The sequence below is a fragment of the Bombina bombina genome, chromosome 6 (genome assembly GCF_027579735.1).
Source record: "Bombina bombina isolate aBomBom1 chromosome 6, aBomBom1.pri, whole genome shotgun sequence".
NCBI lineage: Eukaryota > Metazoa > Chordata > Amphibia > Anura > Bombinatoridae > Bombina > Bombina bombina.
Window position 1 is genome coordinate 890,359,336 of NC_069504.1, and position 22,251 is coordinate 890,381,586.

Consider the following 22,251-nt stretch of genomic DNA (forward strand, 5'->3'; position numbering starts at 1 on the left):
CTGAATGTGGTGAGTGCTCTAGAGTTTTATCTTCAAGCAACTAAAGATTTTCGACAATCTTCAGCCCTGTTCGTTACATTCTCTGGCAAGCAGAAGGGTCAGAAGGCCACTTCTACTACCCTTTCTCTTTGGTTTATAAATGTTATCAGGTTGGCTTATGAGACAGCTGGTCAGCAGACTCCTGGGAGAATTATGGCTCATTCCACTCGGGCTGTATCTTCTTCCTGGGCTTTCAAAAATTAAGCTTCTGTGGAGCAAATTTGCAAGGTGGCAACATGGTCCTCTTTGCATAGCTTTTCAAAATTCTACAAATTTGATACTTTTGCCTCGGCTGAGGCTTCTTTTGGTGTCTTCTGTTTAGGTATACCTGTCTTGTTCTCCCTCCCTGTCATTCTGTGTCCTCTAGCTTGGGCATTGTTTCCTACTAGTAATTAGAATGACGTTGTGGACTCTCCATGCCATAGGAAAGAAAATTAAATGTAATGTAATTACATGTAAAACAACAGTATTTTGTGTAAACTTTAGGCACCTCTATACCCTTGTGTTATCTTCTTTTTCCATTTCCCTTCAGCCGAATGACTGGGGGTTATGGGTAAGGAAAGTGAAACTTAACAGCTCTGCTAGGTGCGCTTTGCCTCCTCCTGCTAGTCAGGAGTTGAATATCCCACTAGTAATTAGAATGACATTGTGGACTCTCCATGCCCGGAAAGAAAGAAATTTATCAGGTAAGCAAACATTTTGTTTTCTTTCGAGGCCGTCTGTCTCAATTGCGTCGAGATCCTTTAAAGGCCCAAGCTTTTTTTGCTTGTGTAAGAGATCTGGAATTAATGGGAGTGATTTCTCCAGTTCCAACTTCAGAATTAAAACAGAAGTTTTTTATTTGTCTCTTTATTGTACCAAAGATTGATGTGATTTTTTGGCCTGTTTTGAATCTCATACTATTGGACAAATTCCTAAAAGTTCCTACTTTCAAGATGGACACAGTTTGCACTTCTTTTAGTGCAGGAGGGTCAGTTTATTTCTACCATAGAATTAAAAGATTCCTATTTGCATATTCTTGTTCACAGTGATAATGTCAGTTTCCTGAGATTTGCTTTTCTATATAAGCATCATCAATTTGTGACCCTTTCTTTTGGTCCGGCTACAGCTCCCAGGCTGTTTACAAAAGTGCTTGGAGCCCTTTTGTCTGTAGTTCGAGCTAAAGGAATTTCTGTAGTTCCTTACAAGCTTTTGAACTCCTCAACCCTGTGTGTTTTTCTGGGGTTCATAATCAATTCAGTGACTATGCATTTCTCTCTAACAGATCAGTGCAGACTGCAGTTGTAACAGACTTGGGTCCTTCTGCAGTTTCAAATACCAGATTTCATCTTCAGGCCCTTCAATTACAGATGCTGCATCAATGGGATCGAGAACACAAGAATCTATTTGTTAGATTACAGTACAAGACTGTCCCTGACTCACCATTTTTTGGTTTAGGGGCCCTCATTTCTTTAAACAGTGTGCGTAGTAATTACCACAGATGCCAGCCTGTTAGGTTGGGGTGCAGTCTGGGGGTTACAGAGAGCACAAGCAGTTTGGTCTCCTCAGGAGGCCAGGCTACCAATAAATATTATGGTATACCATGCAATCTTCAAAGCTCTCCAATCCCAGGAATCTTTTCTAATCAGACAATGTCACAGGAGTGGCTTATGTCAGCAGTTTGTTAAAAGAGAAACTGAACCCAAATGTTTTCTTTTGTGATTCAGATAGAGCATGCAATTTTAAGCTACTTTCCAATGTACTCCTATTATCAATTTTTCTTCATTCTCTTGGCATCTTTATTTGAAAAGCAAGAATGTAAGTTTAGATGCCGGCCAATTTTTGGTGAACAACCTGGGTTGTTCTTGCTGATTGGCGGATAAATTCACCCACCAATAAACAAGTTCTGTCCAGGGTACTGAACCAAAAAATGTCTGTCTCCTTAGCTTAGATGCCTTCTTTTTCAAATAAAGATAGCAAGAGAATGAAGAAAAATTGTTAATAGGAATAAATTAGAAAGTTGCTTAAAATTGCATGCTCTATCTGAATCACGAAAGAAAAAATTTGGGTTCAGTGTCCCTTTAATGATAAGGGAAATGTCCTGCATCATCATCTGTGTATAACGCTATCATTGCATAATTTCTGCCATTCAAATATTTGGTGTAAAGAACTGGGAGGCAGACTTTCTCAGTCTTCAGTCTCTGAATCTGGAAGCTTTCAACCCAACTATGAGACATTGGGGTCTGCCAGATATAGATCTCATGGCCTCTTACTTGAATCACAAACTGCTTCAGTATTGTGCCAAGTCTGATAGATGTCCTACCTAGCAAGGACACTAAAGTCAAAATTAAATTTTCATGATTCAAAGTACATAATTTTAAACAACTTTCCAATTCACTTCCAATATCTAAATATGTGTAATCTTTTTATATGCACACTTTCTGAGGCACTAGCTCCTACTGAGCATTTGCAAGAATTCACAAAATATTCATATATGCATTATATTAATGGCTGATGGCTGTCACATGGTGCAGGGGGAGGGAAAATAGAACTAAATGTTATTAGAAAGATATCTACTAATCATTTGAAATTCAAACTAAGTGCATTTGCATTGTCTTTTTATTGTGCATTTACTTATGCGATTCTACTGTGTTTAGTTGTCCTAGCTGTTTCCTGGTCATTCAACCTGATTTACATCTTTCATTCATGTGTGTTGCTATTCAGAGTAATAGCCAGAATCAAGCAAGAACAAGCCCCAACAATTTTGATTGCTCCGGCCTTCAGGGATTTGGTTTGCAGATATGGTTCGGATGACCTCATGCACACCTTGATGGCTTCCTCTAAGAGTGGATCTTTTCTCTCGGTCTTTTCTTTGATCAAGCTCTCAAAACGAATTTGACAGCATGGCAATTGAGCACTTAAAGGGACAGTCTACACCAGAATTTTTATTGTTTTAAAAGATAGATAATCCCTTTATTACCCATTCCCCAGTTTTGCATAACCAACACAGTTATAATAATATACTTTTAATCTCTGTGATTATCTTGTATCTAAGCCTCTGCAAACTGCCCCTTTTTTCAGTTCTTTTGACAGACTTGCAGTCTAACCAATCAGTGCCTGCTCCCAGATAACTTCACGTGCATGAGCACAGTGTTATCTATATGAAATTAGTGAACTAACACCCTCTAGTGGTGAAAAACTGTTAAAATGCAATCTGAAAAGAGGTGGGCTTCAAGGTCTAAGAAATTAGCATATGAAACTCCTAGGTTAAGCTTTCAACTAAGAATACCAAGAGAACAAAGCAAAATTGATGATAAAAGTAAATTGGAAAATTGTTTAAAATGGCATGCTCTATCTGAATCATGAAAGTTTATTTTGGCCTAGACTGTCCCTTTAATTCTGTCTCAGAGATGTTATACTGACAAAGTTATTGATACCTTTATTCAGGCTAGGAAACCTGTTACCAGACATATTGATCATAAGGTTTAGAAAACCTTTTTTTGTGTTGTGTTCTCGCAAAAGTTGTCACTGGAATTCATTTAGAATTCCTATAGTTTTTGTGTTCCTGCAGTAGGGGTGTTTTAAGGGTTTGTCAACCAGTTCAATGAAGGGTTAGATTTTGACTCTTTCCTTTTTGTTTCATAAGACAATTGCTAAAATTCCAGATTTTCGTGCCTTTGTTCAGGCTCTGATCTGAACTAAACCAGTTATTTGTCCAGTTTCTCCACCTTGGAACCTTAAAGGGACATTCCAGTCAAAATTTAAATGCACATAGATGAATTACATCTTTGAATAGAAACATATTTGCAATATAGATGTATTGGCAAAATGCTTCTAGTAAAAGTTATCACTGTTTTAGTATTAACATTTTTCTCTGCACGTGCATGTGAAGCATAGCTAGATATTTTCAATGCTCCCGCATTTAAAAAAATGCAGCTGCTCAGATAATCACTGGGGCTTGTATCATGTTAGCAATTAACAAATGGAGTCATTACCAGATGGTACAAGCACCTTAGGGTCTCTGAGAAAGTATTTTGTTTAAAATGCTGGTGCACGGTGCATATTTAAATACACTTTTGAAACGGCTATAGCTTTTATTAGAAGCATTTTTGCTAATGCATGTATATTACAAAATTGCGTCTGTTCAATGCCGAAATGCACCTGTGTGGTTTCCAATTTTGGCTGGAATAGCCCTTTAATCGGGTTTTGAGGGATCTTGAAACTTCTCAATTTGAGCTGATGCATGGTTAAGACCTTCTTTTTTTTTTTTTTTTTTTTTTTTTTTTTTTTTTAAGCTATTTCTTTAGCTGTAAGGGTTCCTGAGATTTCAGCTTTGTAATGCAAACCTTCTGTTCTGATTTTTCATCAGAATATCAGAATAAGGCTGTTCTTTGTATTAGCTATTCCTTTCTTCCTAAAGTAGCATCTGTAGATCAGGAAATTGTGGATCTTTCTTTTTGTGTAGCTCCCAAGAATGCCAAGGATCTTCTTCTTTATAATTTGGATGTTGTGAGAGCTTTGAAATATTATGTTGATTCAACATAATATTTGAGACTACTTCTCTTGTTTTGTTAATTATTATTGTTAATTATTCTAGGCCTTGCAAAGGTAAGAAAGCTACGGCTGTGACTTTAGCAGCTTGGCTTAAAGCTTTGATTTCTAAGGCTTATTTAGTTTGTAATGAGAATTCTATTGATCAGATTTGCAAAGCCGCTACTTGGTCTTTTTTTCACACTTATTCTAGGTTGTATTACTTTGATGTGTGTGCTTCTTCTAAGGCTGATTTTAGCAGGAAAGTGTTGCGAGACGTAGTGCCTGATCAGTAACAACTTGCCTTCACTGTTTGTCCCCCATTTCATGGTGTTCTCTTGGACTTCACTGCTTAGATATAGATTCCCACACGTGATGACTCATGGACTCCCACCATCTGATAAAAGAAAACTAAATTTATTTTTTACCTAATAAATACATTGTATTTCATCATGGTGAGAGTCCACAAGCCTTCTATTATGTATTTTAGCTGAACTTCTTTTTGTTGAGGTGGCAGCAGTACTTGTTTTGCCCCACTTTTAGCTTTCCTGCTTTTCTGCTTTCCTCATCTACTTGTCTATAGGTATGACTGAGGATCATGGGAAGTGGGAGGGATTTAAATCTCTGGTGTGTTGGGGTGTCTTTTGCCTCCTCCTTGTGGTCAGGAGGGGAATATTCCCACACATGATGATTTGTGCACTTTAAAATAACAAACAAAATTACCTAAAAGCAAACAAGCCCCCTGAAAGCTTCCAACAAAATTACTTTTTCATTTGCCAATGAAGGTATCACTTATACTATTTTGTATATTTTATTTTCACCATCATGAAAGAAATGAATTAATCAGGTAAGCATACACTTCGTTTTTCCTTGTTACTGTGTTCTGTCTAAATTCTAACTTCCATGTTACGTTTGGTAAATTAACGGTATGCACTTTTAATTGTTGTTCTATTTTTGGTGAAATCATGTTTATCATTCTACTTTAACTGTGCAGTGATAATTTGGAAAAGGGTGTTTACTGATCGCAGTATTAACTTTATCTCTCGTTCTCTGCCTACAGGCTGTATATGCTGTGCTGGATTTACATGGGTGTGTGACTGCAATCTCTACTGTTAGTTCCTCGGTCCTAGAGGAATCTGATGCCACAAAACCTCCATCAGTGACATCTGAGAGCGAGGAGGAAGAGGAAGTAGACCCTCCTGTAAGTTATCATTCCTTTTCCATATATTAACCATAGTATAGGCAAAAAATTTTTATGATTGCAGACGGACAGATTCACAAGCAGAGAACCTGTCTGCCTGCAATCGCCACTGGCAATGCAGCGTTTCTTGTGCATTGCCACCCCCTGCACTTGTGCATACAGTTGTATGAGAACAGGGTATGTCAATCACCCTGAATGAATGAATGTTGTGGTGATTGGTCTCGCCACCTCGAAGTGGCCAATAGGCAAAAGAAGCAGTTTCTGCTTCTTAATTTTGTAGCTACAGGCTCTCTGACATTTTACTTGTTGGACAGTTTTATAAATACAAATCTGGCACAGCCATATTGTAAGGACTATGCTCTTTCCTGTTCCTGCAGTGTACTCGTGACAAGGTTTGGCTTTAGGAAGTGATTAAAGTTAAAGGGACACTCAAGTCAAAATTAAACTTCATGATTCAGATAGAGCAACAACTTTCCAATTTACTTCCATTAACAAAATGTTCAGTCTTTTTATATTTACACTTTTTGAGTCACCAGCTCCTACTGAGCATGTGCAAGAATTCACAGCATATACGTATATGCATTTGTGATTGGCTGATGGCTGTCACATGATACAGGGGGAGTGGAAATAGACATAACTTTGCAATGTATTTTAAAAAAAATCTACTACTCATTTAAAGTTCAGACTAAGTGCTATTGCATTGTCTACTTATCATGCATTTGTTGATTATGCAAATCTACTGTATTGACTGGTCCTTTAAGTTTGTATTTAAGGCACAAGTTGTCAGTAAGATTGTAGATGCAAAAACATGCTATAATATAAACAATTACTCACATTCATCATCAATAAGTATTTTCCAACTTCTGTCTTTGTGACATTTTTGATGAACATTTTTTTATTTTTATTTTTTAAATAAATACTATAAATAAAATATAGTTTAAAAAAAATCATGATAGTGACAGAATTTCTCTATACCACGCTCATTCTTCCATAGGGTGACCCTCCACCTCCTCTTCAGCCTCATGCTCTGCAGTTCTTACCTAATCATGGCAAAAATATCCTTCTTTCACATGGGAATCGTACGGCTACACGAGTGTCAAGCTACAATCAGGGAATTGTTGTCCTAGCTCAGCCTCTACCACGCCTCTTCTTGTTCCAGGTATTCACCTCTGCTGGTTCTTTGTAACCTACCCCTCACAGTTCCTAAGAATTCTGTCTTTTCAGTTTGTGTTCCTCTATACCCACAAACTTAAACCATCTAATAGATAATGCTCTATGTAATCATGTAATCAATCATGTAATCCTTTGTGAGTTTTTTTTTCTTGTGTAGTAATAGTGTGACAGTCTACCTCAGGTTTCATATATGTAGGCATTTTGTTCCATTCTTTTCCTTCTGCATTAATAATGTTGTGACTATTCTGTTCTATTTTTGAATGACTGTAAATGTTAATCTATGTATCTTCCCCCTGCAGGTTCGGATAGACCTGCTGTCTCCTCGATGGACATCTTCTTTGTCTCTCGGTGTTATAGGAGTTTCTCCTGAAAGAGTAAATTTCCCAGCAACAGCATCAGCAATAAAAAGAAGTTCATGGATCTTTCAGAGGAGCGCAGTACTTTATAATGGAGCCAAGGTACTCCAGGATGTGAAGTGAATAAGATAATTATGGGACTTTGCAATATCATACATTTTTAAACATTGTTATCTTCCACTTACAGTATGGCAACTGTACAATAATCATGTATCCTCAAACATTACTTTATGAGATATCTTAATATAACATTTTTTTTTACAGTAATTAGCTGAAAATATGTGTTAATTATTTGAGCTAGAATGTCACTCAAATCATGTGTATCATCTATTATTAAAAGGTGCAAAACAACATGAACAATTTGATTATGATTGTTTTGCCAGACAGCCTTCATGAATAAAGGGATATTCAAGTGAATTTTTATCTTTGTGACATCTAAGAGAGGCTATTTTAAAATGCACTATAATTTTTTTGGATTTCTTTTTTTTTTATCTCTTTTTAGATTCGCGATGGGTATGGCCCCAATCTTGACCTTTGTCCTGAGGGGACATGTTTGGGTATACTACTGGATTCCTCTGGGGGGCTGCATCTTTATGTGAATGGACTGGATCAGGGAGTGGGAGCCCAGGACCTACCAGAACCCTGCTATGTAATGCTGGACCTTTATGGACAGTGTGAACAGGTCAGAAAAACAAATAATCTTTAGCCTATGTTGAAATTGACCTATATCCACAACATATATGAAGGCCCAACCTCATTATGCCTTTAAAAAAAAGCTTTTCCCACACCATGTTTTGTCAACACTCCCCAGTCTATGGGGTCGATTTATCAAGCTGCGGTGGACAGGGGCGCATATACGCGCCCCTGTCCGCAGCAGCTCACCTCTGGTGCGCTGAATTCCCCTGGCGGAATTCAGCATTGCACACGAGTGGTATTTTGCGTTTGCGTGCAATCACAGCCAATTATGCACGGACAGGAGCTGTCAATCTCCCCGGTAGGACGAGACCGGGGAGATTGAAATTCGCCACCTAAGAAAGGGTAGGGACGCAGCGGTCTGATGACCGCTGCTTGTTAAATACGGCGTGCAGGTTCTCTTGTGAGAACCTGCAGTCGTAGGCAGGCAAAAGCCTGCCGAAGAGGTTGATAAATCGACCCCTATTATGTAGGGTTTATTACTTTCTTATTTTTGTACTTTGCCTTTTTTGTTGCATTTCGATGACTTTTATATGTATTTTATGATTTGGATAATTCTTTAAAAATCTGTCATGACTACATCACTCAGCATCCATATTTCTCACCTTTCGGTTTGTGTGCTCACCTTATTTGGTTCTTCTGTCCTTGCTCATCTAATTTTTCTCACGTTCTTTTGTGACAGTGCGTGAAGTAGCATCTATTCCGTTACAGATATTTACTTCCACACAAACTTGTAATGGATAAGAACTTTTAAATCAAGTGTCTAGCTGGCTTCCCTTCCCCCCCACTCCACAGCTTCAGCTGCCTATAGAGGAAGCAACAAGGAATTGCAACATTTGTTTCCCTTCTGGAACTGACTCTGAAGAATTGAGCTACCTTTGTAACCTACGTGGGTAGGTTTCTCTGCTACCTGTATTTGTTTTCAACAAACCCAAGTCCCTGGTAGACATTTTCCTCTGGATCCTAAATCACATGCCCAGTTTCTACCCATAACCCCCCACCCATATCTGCTTACACAGAGGTATCTACATCAGGGTAATCTACAGCACTTGCTGTGCTTGTGCAGAGTTAATTTATTTCCATGTTTGCTTCCTCAGTGAAATAAAATGTTTCTTGTGTGAGGAACAAAGTATTTGCAATTCAGTCCAATATTTTGTGTGAAATGGCCTATGATGCAGCAGTACAGTATTTATTTTCCTCCATATCCGCATGCTACCTGGTAAAGTGGATCGACAATTTTAGCCTCTATCATCAGTTTTATTTCTACTGGACTCCTACAAATACTGCATTGGAGATATGTACCTGTCTGCAACAACCTACATGTTTGCATATTTTTCTATATTTCGAAAACAGATTCTATGAAATGTAGCTTGTTGTTTTGTGTTTCCCCTGTTAAAATGCAGGTGTTTAACGGGATAAGTACAAACTGCTGGACTACTGTATTGTTCACACACTTTCAACATAACTACCCCATCCAAAGGGGTTAAATCCATAGTCATAGTGTTCCTGCACGACTCCAGATAAGGATACAGCTTGTAAGACAATAAGGAACACGCATACATGTATATACTCCTATCACTGGTGATATATGGAACACTTGTTTATGCATTTAACCCTTTTAGTAAAATAAATGCATTATAATAATTAGGTAATTGAACATTATAGAGGCAAGGTTCTCCACCCCTATCATTACATTTTTGAACCAAGGAAAACTCAGACCTAGACTGGATTTTCAAAACGTAGCAGGTGGATATTTCACTTCCTAGCTGAAGTATCCTCAGTTGCACCATCTTCTGCAAATCTCCCCATACAGGCTAGATTCTTGGAAATGTATTATAAAGTGTTGTCACGCTGGTTCTTAACACCTGTTTGCCTTTAAACTCATATTTCCCAGCTCTTCCCCCAAATGCGGGAGAGGATGTGGAGAAATAGGCACCATGGCCCCCTATTGCATCTTTTTTGGAACTCTTTAGAATTATTTTTTAGATATCTTCTGGGAGATTCTTTCTCATTCACACCATTTGATTGCTTTATTTAATGACAAACCTAAACATGCTTGCAAACTCAGATTATCCCTCCTCCTTATAGACCTGAATAGTGTACGTTCCCTGATTGCAAGACACTGGAAGTGGTCCTTTTTCCCTAGTCTAACTGAATGGAAGAACTTATTGTACTCAAGGCGTATACATATCTTTATAAATTGACTGTGTTTTAAGGCAATGATTCACTTGGAAACATTACAAGCACAGTTGCGTACTTTTGGCTTTCACAGCCTTTCAGTCATGAGAAACTTGCGGGTCGTCTTTTCACTATTTCCTTCTCGTGTAACCTTCTATTTCTCCCTCACATTGTCTTTCTCTTCGGTCCAGTTTCCTCTCCTTTTAATTGTAAGGTGTATGAAACCCAAAATTTTTATTTCATGATTCAGTTTGAGCATGCGATTTTAAACTACTTTCACATTTATTTTTATTAGCAACTATTCTTTGTTCTCTTCACATCTTTTGTTAAAAAATCAGGGATGTATGCTTAGGAGCCTGTCCGTTTCTGAAGTACTATATGGAAGCAGTTTTGAAAAATGGTATCCATTGCAAGAGCACTAAATGGTAGTATTATTTCCTGCCATGTAGAGCTCTAGATGCCTACCTAGGTATCTATTCAACACATTATATCATGGGAAAGAAGCCAATTTGATAATAATAGCACATTGGAAACTTTCTGTTACCTTGGTTGGAGGACTCTTTATCTGTAGTACTGCAGCATAGTCTAGTATTACTTCCAGCAGCAGTAGTTTTCCTGTTGCTTTCTCTTACTGCTGTATCTTCAAAGGAGATTTTTTATTATCCTCCTTAAATCTTTCCTTTTTTAGAGCATGTGAGCTGCAAAGCTTGTTAGCTGCTCTAGCTCGCCATGCAAACATTATTCCTGCTATATTCTTTCCTAACTTCAGTGGACACAACAGTTAATCAAGCAATGCTTATACTCTATTACTATTACTTTACTAAATGGGCCGAATTGGTAGCGAAAGACTTTAGGTGTAAATGTTCCTGCCTTTTCTGATTTGGTGTGTAGCTAAATACTCATGTAATCAATAGATGCTACTTCTTGTGGTTTCACTTTGAATACGAAGACATTTACCTTGGGTAAACCTCATTTTCTTTGACGTCTCCCATTGATTAAGCTTTCATATTTTTTATATTAATACTTCTAGTCTCTGTTCTTTAGCTCAATTCCTTGTCCTTGCTTTTTGCCTTTGCATGCTGCTGTCTGGTTTTCCCATCCTGCTGCTGTAACATGATCGCTAGTGACCTGCCATGTCTCTCTGTGGATCTTTACTTTTCCTCTTACCTATCATTCCAATATAAACATTTCTCCCTAGTAATCCTCCTCCTTTCTTCACTTTATCTCTTTACATTCATATACATTTGGTATTTTGTCTCTTTCTTACTGCTAGTTATGTTATTTATTGGTTTAACACTTGATCCTTTATTATTTCGATTATCTATCAGGTTTCTATAGTAACTGGGGAAGTGCAAGGAGCAGAATCAGATACTCGTGAGGGGCAGTGTCCTGGAGAGAGGGAGAAGGCTGACATGGTAGATGGTAAGTTACAGTCCTGTTTTGGGGTTTTGATATTGTGTTCTTGATTTGGGTAATACCTGTTACTGCTTTGGCTGTAAGTGTATTAATCATTCTCTGTATAGGGGTGAAGGAAAGCCTGTGTTGGTCACCTCCAGATCCCCTTGCCCTTTTGAGTTGTGAATATCTTGCCCTTTGTACCAGATTCAAGGAACTCTTGCTTCTCCCAGGTAAGCATTCTTTCTCTGCTACTCACACTTTGTCCTCAGCTGCCACAAGATGCAAAAATGTAGTCATTCCTGGTGGCTCTGATTTTTCTATTCTTCTCTTTGCTAAAAACTGACATGCCATGTTTCCTTTTCTCTCTTAGATGGGTATTTCCTGGAGGATTCAATGCAGGTTGTTTGTCACTGTGACTCATGTAACAAGTTACGAGGGGATGAGATATACAGGAAAAGAGGAGATCCCCCGCGGGAGTATGCCGAACCCAGTGGCTGGTGCAGCTTTCCTCTCAGGTACTCCCAAAGTTCATATGCTTTAACCCTTTTTTATCTCAAGTTTTATGTTGATTCTTCAGTGTTTTGGCATAGACAATATTACTTTTCTAATGATTTTTCTCACCTAATATCCCATATGTAGTCTTGGTTTTTATATCCCTCTCAGTTTTTTTTTTGGTCTTTCCTCACTTTTATTTCCCCAATGTTTTCTGCCGTATCATTATCTTCACCCATTTTATCCATGTTTTACCATAATTGTTGATTTTTGCTCTCTAGGATAAGCCCCAGATTGTCATGTCCACAGTACAAGAAATGGCACGTTGCATATCAAGGAAGCAGCGCAGGAAGTGTACGGCGAACTTTGGACCGAGGGGATCTGCTGCCAAGTATGTCTTGCCTTTGTAGCCTCATCATGTATGCAAACATTTATAGGAGTGCACGTTTAAAGTAAACTTACTGAGCATATGTGAGGCAGAAAGTACTTCCACTGGATTAAAGCTGGTACACTTTGACAGGAGAGTATGAGATTTGGGGGGAGGGGCTAGATGAAGCAAATGCCCTACCCCCTTGTGGAATTTTGATCCTTGTATCTAAACATGAACACCCACATAAGTCACTCTTGATGCCTCTAAGCTATCATTTTTAAAATAATATGCAGATCATGTGTAGAGCAAGCAACTCTCTCCTTCTGTTGGCATTGATATTGTTTTTGGTATTTTATTTAAAAAAAAAAAAATCAAAATAGCAACAGCACACAACATTAATTATATTTCTCCTGTTAAGTGTGGTCAGTCCACGGGTCATCATTACTTCTGGGATATTAACTCCTCCCCAACAGGAAGTGCAAGAGGATCACCCAGCAGAGCTGCTATATAGCTCCTCCCCTCTACGTCACACCCAGTCATTCTCTTGCACCCAAATAATAGATAGGATGTGTGAGAGGACTGTGGTGATTATACTTAGTTTTATACCTTCAATCAAAAGTTTGTTATTTTAAAACAGCACCGGAGTGTGTTGTTCCTTCTCAGGTAGAATTTGAAGAAGAATCTACCTGAGTTTTTGGATGATTTTAGCCGGCGTAGTTAAGATCATCTTGCTGTTCTCGGCCATCTGAGGAGTGAGGTAAACTTCAAATCAGGGGACAGCGGGCAGGTTAACCTGCAAGGAGGTATGTAGCAGCATATTATTTTCTGAGAATGGAATTGACTGAGAAAATACTGCCATACCGATATAATGTAAGTTCAGCCTTAAATGCAGTAGTAGCAACTGGTATCAGGCTATCATGTATGTATATTTACACTTCAGTATTCTGGGGAATGGCACTTCACTGGGATAATACTGTATGCATAAGACTTTAGCCTAACTTGCAGTGGGACTAGCAACAGGCTTTCTAATGACATTTCATTTATTTGATGTTAAACATTTTTGCTGGCTTGTTAAAATCGTTTAATTATCTGAGGTACTGGGTGAAAAATTGTTTGGGCACTGTTTTTTTCCACTTGGCGGTCGTTTTATTTAATTTAAGACAGTTTACTGATCTCCCTCACTGTTGTGTGTGAGGGGGAGGGGCCTATTTTGGCGCTTTTGCTACGCATCAGAAAATTCAGTCACAAGTCTGTTTTCTTCCCTGCATGATCCGGTTCGTCTCTACAGAGCTCAGGGGTCTTCAAAAGTTAGTTTGAGGGAGGTAATCACTCACAGCAGACCTGTGAGATTGTGCTTTGACTGTGATAAAAAACGTTTATATTCTGTACATTTTAAAAAAACGTTTATATTCTGTACTTTTTTTCTGCTATTCAGGGTTAGTTATCCATTGCTAATGGGGGCAATCCTTTGCTAAAATTGTGTTTTACCGGAAAGAATTTGATGTTATAGTTTCTCCGGTTTATTATTACTCAACTGTCATAACTTTTTTCTGTGCTTCTTAAAGGCACAGTACGGTTTTCATATTATTTGTAAATTGCTTTGAAAAGTATTTTCAAGTTGCTAGTTTAATTGCTAGTGTGTTAAACATGTCTGACTCAGAGGAATATCTCTGTGCTATATGTGCTAAAGCCAAAGTGGAGCCCAATAGAAATTTATGTACTAATTGCATTGATGCTACTTTAAATAAAAGTCAATCTGTACAAATTGAACATCATTCACCAAACAACGAGGGGAGAGTTATGCCGACTAACTCGCCTCACGTGTCAGTACCTGCATCTCCCGCTCGCAAAGTGCGTGATATTGTAGCGCCGAGTACATCAGGGCGGCCATTACAAATCACATTACAGGATATGGCTAATGTTATGACTGAAGTTTTGTCTAAATTACCAGAACTTAGAGGTAAGCGTGATCACTCTGGGGTGAGAACAGAGTGCGCTGTTAATAATAGGGCCATGTCTGATACTGCGTCACAGTATGCAGAACATGAGGACGGAGAGCTTCAATCTGCAGGTGACGGTTCTGATCCCAATAGAATGGATTCAGACATTTCTAATTTTAAGTTTAAACTCGAAAACCTCCGTGTACTGTTAGGGGAGGTATTGGCAGCTCTGAATGATTGTAACACCGTTGCAATCCCAGAGAAATTATGTAGGCTGGATAGATACTATGCGGTACCGGCGAGTACTGACGTATTTCCTATACCTAAGAGACTTACAGAGATAATTACTAAGGAGTGGGATAGGCCCGGTGTACCCTTTTCCCCCCCTCCTGTTTTTAGAAAGATGTTCCCAATAGACGCCACCACACGGGACTTATGGCAGACGGTCCCTAAGGTGGAGGGAGCGGTTTCTACTCTGGCTAAGCGTACCACTATCCCGGTGGAGGATAGCTGTGCCTTTTCAGATCCAATGGATAAAAAATTAGAGGGTTACCTTAAGAAAATGTTTGTTCAACAAGGTTTTATATTGCAACCCCTTGCATGTGTTGCGTCTGTCTCGGCCGCGGCTGCTTTTTGGTCCGAGTCCCTGGAAGAGACTCTTGACTCAATAACTATAGATGAGATTTCAAGCAAGCTTAAAACACTTAAGCTAGCTAATTCATTTGTTTCAGATGCCGTAGTACATTTAACAAAACTTACGGCTAAGAATTCCGGATTCGCCATTCAGGCGCGCAGAGCACTGTGGCTAAAATCCTGGTCAGCTGACGTTACTTCTAAATCTAAATTACTTAACATACCTTTCAAAGGGCAGACCTTATTCGGGCCCGGTTTGAAAGAGATTATCGCTGACATTACAGGAGGTAAAGGCCATGCCCTGCCTCAAGACAGAGCCAAACCTAAGGCTAGACAGTCTAATTTTCGTTCCTTTCGTAATTTCAAGGCAGGAGCAGCATCTACTTCCTCTGCTCCAAAGCAGGAAGGAGCTGTTGCTCGCTACAGACAAGCATGGAGACCTAACCAGTCCTGGAAAAAGGGCAAGCAGGCCAGAAAACCTGCTGCTGCCCCTAAGACAGCATGAATCGAGGGCCCCCGATCCGGGAACGGATCTAGTGGGGGGCAGACTTTCTCTCTTCGCCCAGGCTTGGGCAAGAGATGTCCAGGATCCCTGGGCGTTAGAGATCATATCTCAGGGATATCTTCTGGACTTCAAATCCTCTCCCCCAAAAGGGAGATTTCATCTGTCAAGGTTGTCAACAAACCAAATAAAGAAAGAGGCGTTTCTACGCTGTGTACAAGATCTTTTACTAATGGGAGTGATCCATCCGGTTCCGCAGTCGGAACATGGACAGGGGTTTTACTCAAATCTGTTTGTGGTTCCCAAAAAAGAGGGAACCTTCAGGCCAATCTTGGATTTAAATATCCTAAACAAATTCCTAAGAGTTCCATCGTTCAAAATGGAAACTATTCGGACAATCCTACCCATGATCCAAAAGGGTCAGTACATGACCACAGTGGATTTAAAGGATGCTTACCTTCACATACCGATTCACAAAGATCATTACCGGTATCTAAGGTTTGCCTTCCTAGACAGGCATTACCAGTTTGTAGCTCTTCCATTCGGATTGGCTACGGCTCCAAGAATCTTCACAAAGGTTCTGGGTGCTCTTTTGGCGGTACTAAGACCGCGAGGAATTTCGGTAGCTCCGTACCTAGACGACATTCTGATACAAGCTTCAAGCTTTCAAACTGCCAAGTCTCATACAGAGTTAGTACTGGCATTTCTAAAGTCGCATGGATGGACGGTGAACGAAAAGAAGAGTTCTCTCTTTCCACTCACAAGAGTTCCCTTCTTAGGGACTCTTATAGATTCTGTAGAAATGAAGATCTACCTGACAGAAGACAGGTTAACAAAGCTTCAAAATGCATGCCGTGTCCTTCATTCCATTCAACACCCGTCAGTGGCTCAATGCATGGAGGTGATCGGCTTAATGGTAGCGGCAATGGACATAGTACCCTTTGCACGCCTACATCTCAGACCGCTGCAATTGTGCATGCTAAGTCAGTGGAATGGGGATTACTCAGATTTGTCCCCTACTCTGAATCTGGATCAAGAGACCAGAAATTCTCTTCTATGGTGGCTTTCTCGGCCACATCTGTCCAGGGGGATGCCATTCAGCAGGCCAGATTGGACAATTGTAACAACAGACGCCAGCCTACTAGGCTGGGGCGCTGTCTGGAATTCTCTGAAGGCTCAGGGATCATGGACTCAGGAGGAGAGTCTCCTACCAATAAACATTCTGGAATTGAGAGCAGTTCTCAATGCCCTTCTGGCTTGGCCCCAGTTAACAACTCGGGGGTTCATCAGGTTTCAGTCGGACAACATCACGACTGTAGCTTACATCAACCATCAAGGAGGGACAAGAAGCTCCCTAGCGATGATGGAAGTATCAAAGATAATTCGCTGGGCAGAGTCTCACTCTTGCCACCTGTCAGCAATCCACATCCCGGGAGTGGAGAACTGGGAGGCGGATTTCCTAAGTCGTCAGACTTTTCATCCGGGGGAGTGGGAACTTCATCCGGAGGTCTTTGCCCAAATACTTCGACGTTGGGGCAAACCAGAGATAGATCTCATGGCGTCTCGACAGAACGCCAAGCTTCCTTGTTACGGGTCCAGATCCAGGGATCCGGGAGCGGTCCTGATAGATGCCTTGACAGCACCGTGGACCTTCGGGATGGCTTATGTGTTTCCACCCTTCCCGATGCTTCCTCGATTGATTGCCAGAATCAAACAGGAGAGAGCATCGGTGATTCTAATAGCGCCTGCGTGGCCACGCAGGACTTGGTATGCAGATCTAGTGGACATGTCATCCTGTCCACCCTGGTCTCTGCCTCTAAGACAGGACCTTCTGATTCAGGGTCCCTTCAAACATCAAAATCTAATTTCTCTGAAGCTGACTGCTTGGAAATTGAACGCTTGATTTTCTCAAAACGTGGTTTTTCTGAGCCAGTAATTGATACCTTAATACAGGCTAGGAAGCCTGTTACCAGAAAGATTTACCACAAAATATGGCGTAAATACTTATATTGGTGCGAATCCAAAAGTTATTCATGGAGTAAGGTTAGGATTCCTAGGATATTGTCTTTTCTACAAGAAGGTTTAGAAAAGGGTTTATCCGCTAGTTCCTTAAAGGGACAGATTTCAGCTCTGTCCATTCTTTTACACAAACGTCTATCAGAGGTTCCAGACGTTCAGGCTTTTTGCCAGGCTTTGGCCAGGATTAAGCCTGTGTTTAAAACTGTTGCTCCACCATGGAGCTTAAATTTAGTTCTTAACGTTTTACAGGGTGTTCCGTTTGAACCCCTTCATTCCATTGATATCAAGCTGTTATCTTGGAAAGTTCTGTTGTTTTTAATGGCTATTTCCTCGGCTCGTAGAGTCTCTGAGTTATCAGCCTTACATTGTGATTCTCCGTATCTGATTTTTCATTCAGATAAGGTAGTTCTGCGTACTAAACCTGGGTTCTTACCTAAGGTTGTCACTAATAAGAATATCAATCAAGAGATTGTTGTGCCATCATTGTGTCCGAATCCTTCTTCAAAGAAGGAACGACTTCTGCACAATCTAGATGTAGTCCGTGCCCTGAAATTTTATTTACAGGCAACTAAAGATTTTCGCCAAACTTCTTCCCTGTTTGTCGTTTATTCTGGACAGAGGAGAGGTCAAAAAGCTTCTGCTACCTCTCTCTCTTTTTGGCTTCGTAGCATAATACGTTTAGCCTATGAGACTGCTGGACAGCAGCCTCCTGAAAGGATTACAGCTCATTCCACTAGAGCTGTGGCTTCCACTTGGGCCTTTAAGAACGAGGCCTCTGTTGAACAGATTTGCAAGGCTGCAACTTGGTCTTCTCTTCATACTTTTTCCAAATTTTACAAATTTGACACTTTTGCTTCTTCGGAGGCTGTTTTTGGGAGAAAGGTTCTTCAGGCAGTGGTTCCTTCCGTATAAAGAGCCTGCCTGTCCCTCCCGTCATCCGTGTACTTTAGCTTTGGTATTGGTATCCCAGAAGTAATGATGACCCGTGGACTGACCACACTTAACAGGAGAAAACATAATTTATGCTTACCTGATAAATTCCTTTCTCCTGTAGTGTGGTCAGTCCACGGCCCGCCCTGTTTGTATGGCAGGTCAAAAAATTTTTAAATTATACTCCAGTCACCACTGCACCCTTTGGCTTCTCCTTTCTCGTTGGTTCTCGGTCGAATGACTGGGTGTGACGTAGAGGGGAGGAGCTATATAGCAGCTCTGCTGGGTGATCCTCTTGCACTTCCTGTTGGGGAGGAGTTAATATCCCAGAAGTAATGATGACCCGTGGACTGACCACACTACAGGAGAAAGGAATTTATCAGGTAAGCATAAATTATGTTTTTTATACAATGCCCTTAATCATGCTATAGATAATTGTACCACACCTACTATTTAAACTATTCATTGCACACCTCTCTAAATACAGACGTAATTCCCCAAATCACATAAACTATAATGACCAGAGACTGTATTCTAAAAGAAACTTATTTCTATTGAGGAGGTTCCATATTTAAAAGAACAGTCTTCTCCAAAAATTTGATTGTTTAAAAAGATAGATAACACCTTTAATACCCATTCCCCAGCTTTGCACAACTAACACTTTTATATTTAAAGAAACAGTCTAGTCAAAATTAAAGTTTCATGATTTAGATAGGGCATGCAATTTTAAACAACTTTCCAATTCACATTTATCATCAAATTTGCTTTGTTGAAAGCTAAACATAGGTAGGCTCATATTCTAATTTCTAAGCCCTTGTAGGCCGCCTTTTTTCTCAAAGCATTTGACAGTTTTTCACAGCTAGAGGGCATTAGTTAATGTGTGCCATATAGATAACATTGTGCTCACGCCCGTGGAGTTACATATGATAGGGTACTGACTGGCTAAAATGCAAGTCTGTCAAAAGAACTGAAATAAGGGTGAGACTGCAGAGGCTTAGATACAAGGTAATCACAGAGATAAAAAGTGTATTAATATAACTGTGTTGGTTATGCAAAACTAAGAAATGGGTAATTAAGGGATTATCTATCTTTGTAAACAATAACAATTTTGGAGTAGACTGTCTCTTTATCGATGGAAACCTAAATCAGAATCACCATAGGAATACAGTTAAATCATAATCTTTATTCATGACTATCGGTATTAATCAATCTAATTGAAATATCCAAAAAGCTTTTCTTTTCTTTTAAATTTTTTTTAAACTCTCTATCGCCCCATCTCCTAAATAGGGGAACCTGCTCAATAATTTGGAATATCAACTGCCACCGGGACTTCAAATTCCTTCTCCTAATGCTAGATTTGTGTTCCGTTATTCTCTCAGTATACTACAGGTAGTCTCACTTATATAAATAGACCACACAGGCACTTTAATAAATATATAGCAAAATTGTTTTTATATGTATAATGCTCTTTTGCATACTCTTACTCTTTGGTCCAATAAAAGTGTATGCCTAATATTATGTCCTCTAATATAAACTTGCATAGGGAAATTCAACTACATCAGGATTGCAAGTTTTTAAAATATACCAATCCCTCCATATAGTTTTTAGGATAACTTTTATTCCCTATCTAATATTATAATCTATTCTTTGCCTCGTCAGGAGAAGGTGAATACTTGAGGTGCTGAAAATTCTTTTGGAAGAAGGATTTTTGATCCCTCATAAGGTGAAGCCTTGAAAAGAGGGGCATAGGAGAGTACTGGGCTGTGTAATGTCATTCTCCTGAGCAAGTTGTGATTACAAGCCTGCCATAAGTGTTGCTGGGACTGGTACTTTAGCTTTCTCCTGCTTGGTCATGTACTAGTACTCCCTCAGTAAATCCTCTGCTGTTCGTTACTGTACTGGATGGGCTGTCTACTGTACACAAGTACAAGTATTTACAGTTGGGTAAGCACAGTGGAGTGGGTATTCGGCTAGTTAATTGCTTCTTCACTCACACAGCCTGCAGTTGGTGCATACTTCATGTGTATATCATAGCCAGAGGCCCTTATCGGGTATGGTACACAGATGTAAAGTGGAGTACACACAGTGTGGTGCAGACAATTTGTAATGTGCTACATTTGGGACAAGCCTGGATGCTATACTGGGTCATATTCTGTTCCACTTTATTGTTTTTTTTTTTTGTTAACATAATTTTCTCTCCCTATATTATGTACTGTGACAGCTGTACTTACCTCTCTTTTTTAGCACGGCAATACTTTCTTTCCTTTATATGATGATGATAGTCCATAGAGGTGCTACAGCTACTTGCTTAAAAAAAATGGATTTTATAGGAGCTCAGACCAATGTGAGACCCTTAACCCCTGATGCAGATTCATTCAGTTAGAAAGATCAGCAGAAAAGCTTTCAGCAAACTGAATTGAGACAGTGGTATAGGAGTATCTTGTTATGTGTGCAGTATTTCCCTATAGGATTTCAGCCATAACTACCCTCAGGCGTCACAGGAACATGTCACTTAGCCCCTGTGGGATTAAGATATTTCCTTTGAAATCCTCTGTTGTACCTGGGCTCTACTGGATACAGCTACAGTCTTGTGCCTGGAAAGCTCAGTGGAAGGGTGATTCACTTTTGTTATGTGATCCTGTAGCACTCACATATCCCACATGCTATTAGAAGGTACTTGTTACACAAGTATAGCATAGCCAGAGGACTTAGCCTGCCTACCTGCTGACTTTTTGGCTTTTTTTTATAGCAAATTTTGCCCTAGTTACAGCTGTGGGAGCTATCTAGGAAACCATATTTCTTTTTAATAACACGAGTCCATGGATCATCTAATTACTATTAGGAATATCACTCCTGCCCAGCAGGAGGTAGCAAAGAGCACCACAGCAAAGCTGTTAAATATCACCTCCCTTCCCTCCCAATCCAGTCATTCTCTTTGCCTACGTTAAGAGCAAGGAGGTGGTAATGTTAGGTGTTAAAAATAATAAACTCTTTATTGAAGAATCTTTTCTAAGGTAGTACAAGATTGTGCTGCATTGTCCTGGGGTGTAGCCGTTATCTATATCAGTCTCTTCAGTAGAGCAGTGGTGGCTTTAGAGCAATGGGAACTTCTGGGACATAATTCTCACTGCGCCTCCCATACTGATGTTGCCTTAACTCTGAAAAACTGAGAAATCTTACTCAGTCCTTTCCTTTTTGTCACAGGTCCATGTGAGGGAGAGGACCTCTCAAACCTGGGATCTGCCTTGCTGTCAGGCAGCATATGAGGTAAGTGCTGACTTTGATTTTCTGGGACGGCAGAAAAAGTGGGCACATTACTTCAGAGAAGGGACATATAAGGAAGCCTTTATTAAAAAATGGACACTTTATATTGTATCACATAAATGCTCCTTGTTATTAGGAGACACTATGGGGACAGCAGAGTCGCAGGCACTGGGGCAGGTAATTCTTTTGGCGGTGATTATATCTCCCGGAATTTACTTAAACAAGTATGCAGACCGGGAGATCTTTGCATTGGATACGCCCACGGTGGGCGGGACTAGAGGAGGCGGCAATTGTGTTGCGTGCCTTTTCTTTCATGTAATTAGCAAGAGTCCATGAGCTAGTGACGTATGGGATATACATTCCTACCAGGAGGGGCAAAGTTTCCCAAACCTCAAAATGCCTATAAATACACCCCTCATCACACCCACAATTCAGTTTTACAAACTTTGCCTCCCGTGGAGGTGGTGAAGTAAGTTTGTGCTAGATTCGTCGTTGATATGCGCTCCGCAGCAGGCTGGAGCCCGGTTTTCCTCTGAGCGTGCAGTGAATGTCAG

The 22,251-nt window shown here is 39.9% G+C and overlaps 1 protein-coding gene across 1 annotated transcript in view; it reads left to right on the forward strand.

Annotated features, from left to right (window-relative positions):
- NEURL4 (neuralized E3 ubiquitin protein ligase 4) overlaps positions 1–22,251 on the forward strand; it is a 169,815-nt gene that overhangs the window by 91,373 nt on the left and 56,191 nt on the right. The window contains exons 20-27 of the mRNA XM_053718447.1: positions 5,609–5,749; positions 6,744–6,908; positions 7,222–7,380; positions 7,781–7,960; positions 11,478–11,571; positions 11,673–11,777; positions 11,918–12,062; positions 12,321–12,430. Of these exons, the coding sequence (XP_053574422.1) occupies positions 5,609–5,749; positions 6,744–6,908; positions 7,222–7,380; positions 7,781–7,960; positions 11,478–11,571; positions 11,673–11,777; positions 11,918–12,062; positions 12,321–12,430 (1,099 nt within the window). The remainder of the gene's footprint in view (positions 1–5,608; positions 5,750–6,743; positions 6,909–7,221; positions 7,381–7,780; positions 7,961–11,477; positions 11,572–11,672; positions 11,778–11,917; positions 12,063–12,320; positions 12,431–22,251) is intronic.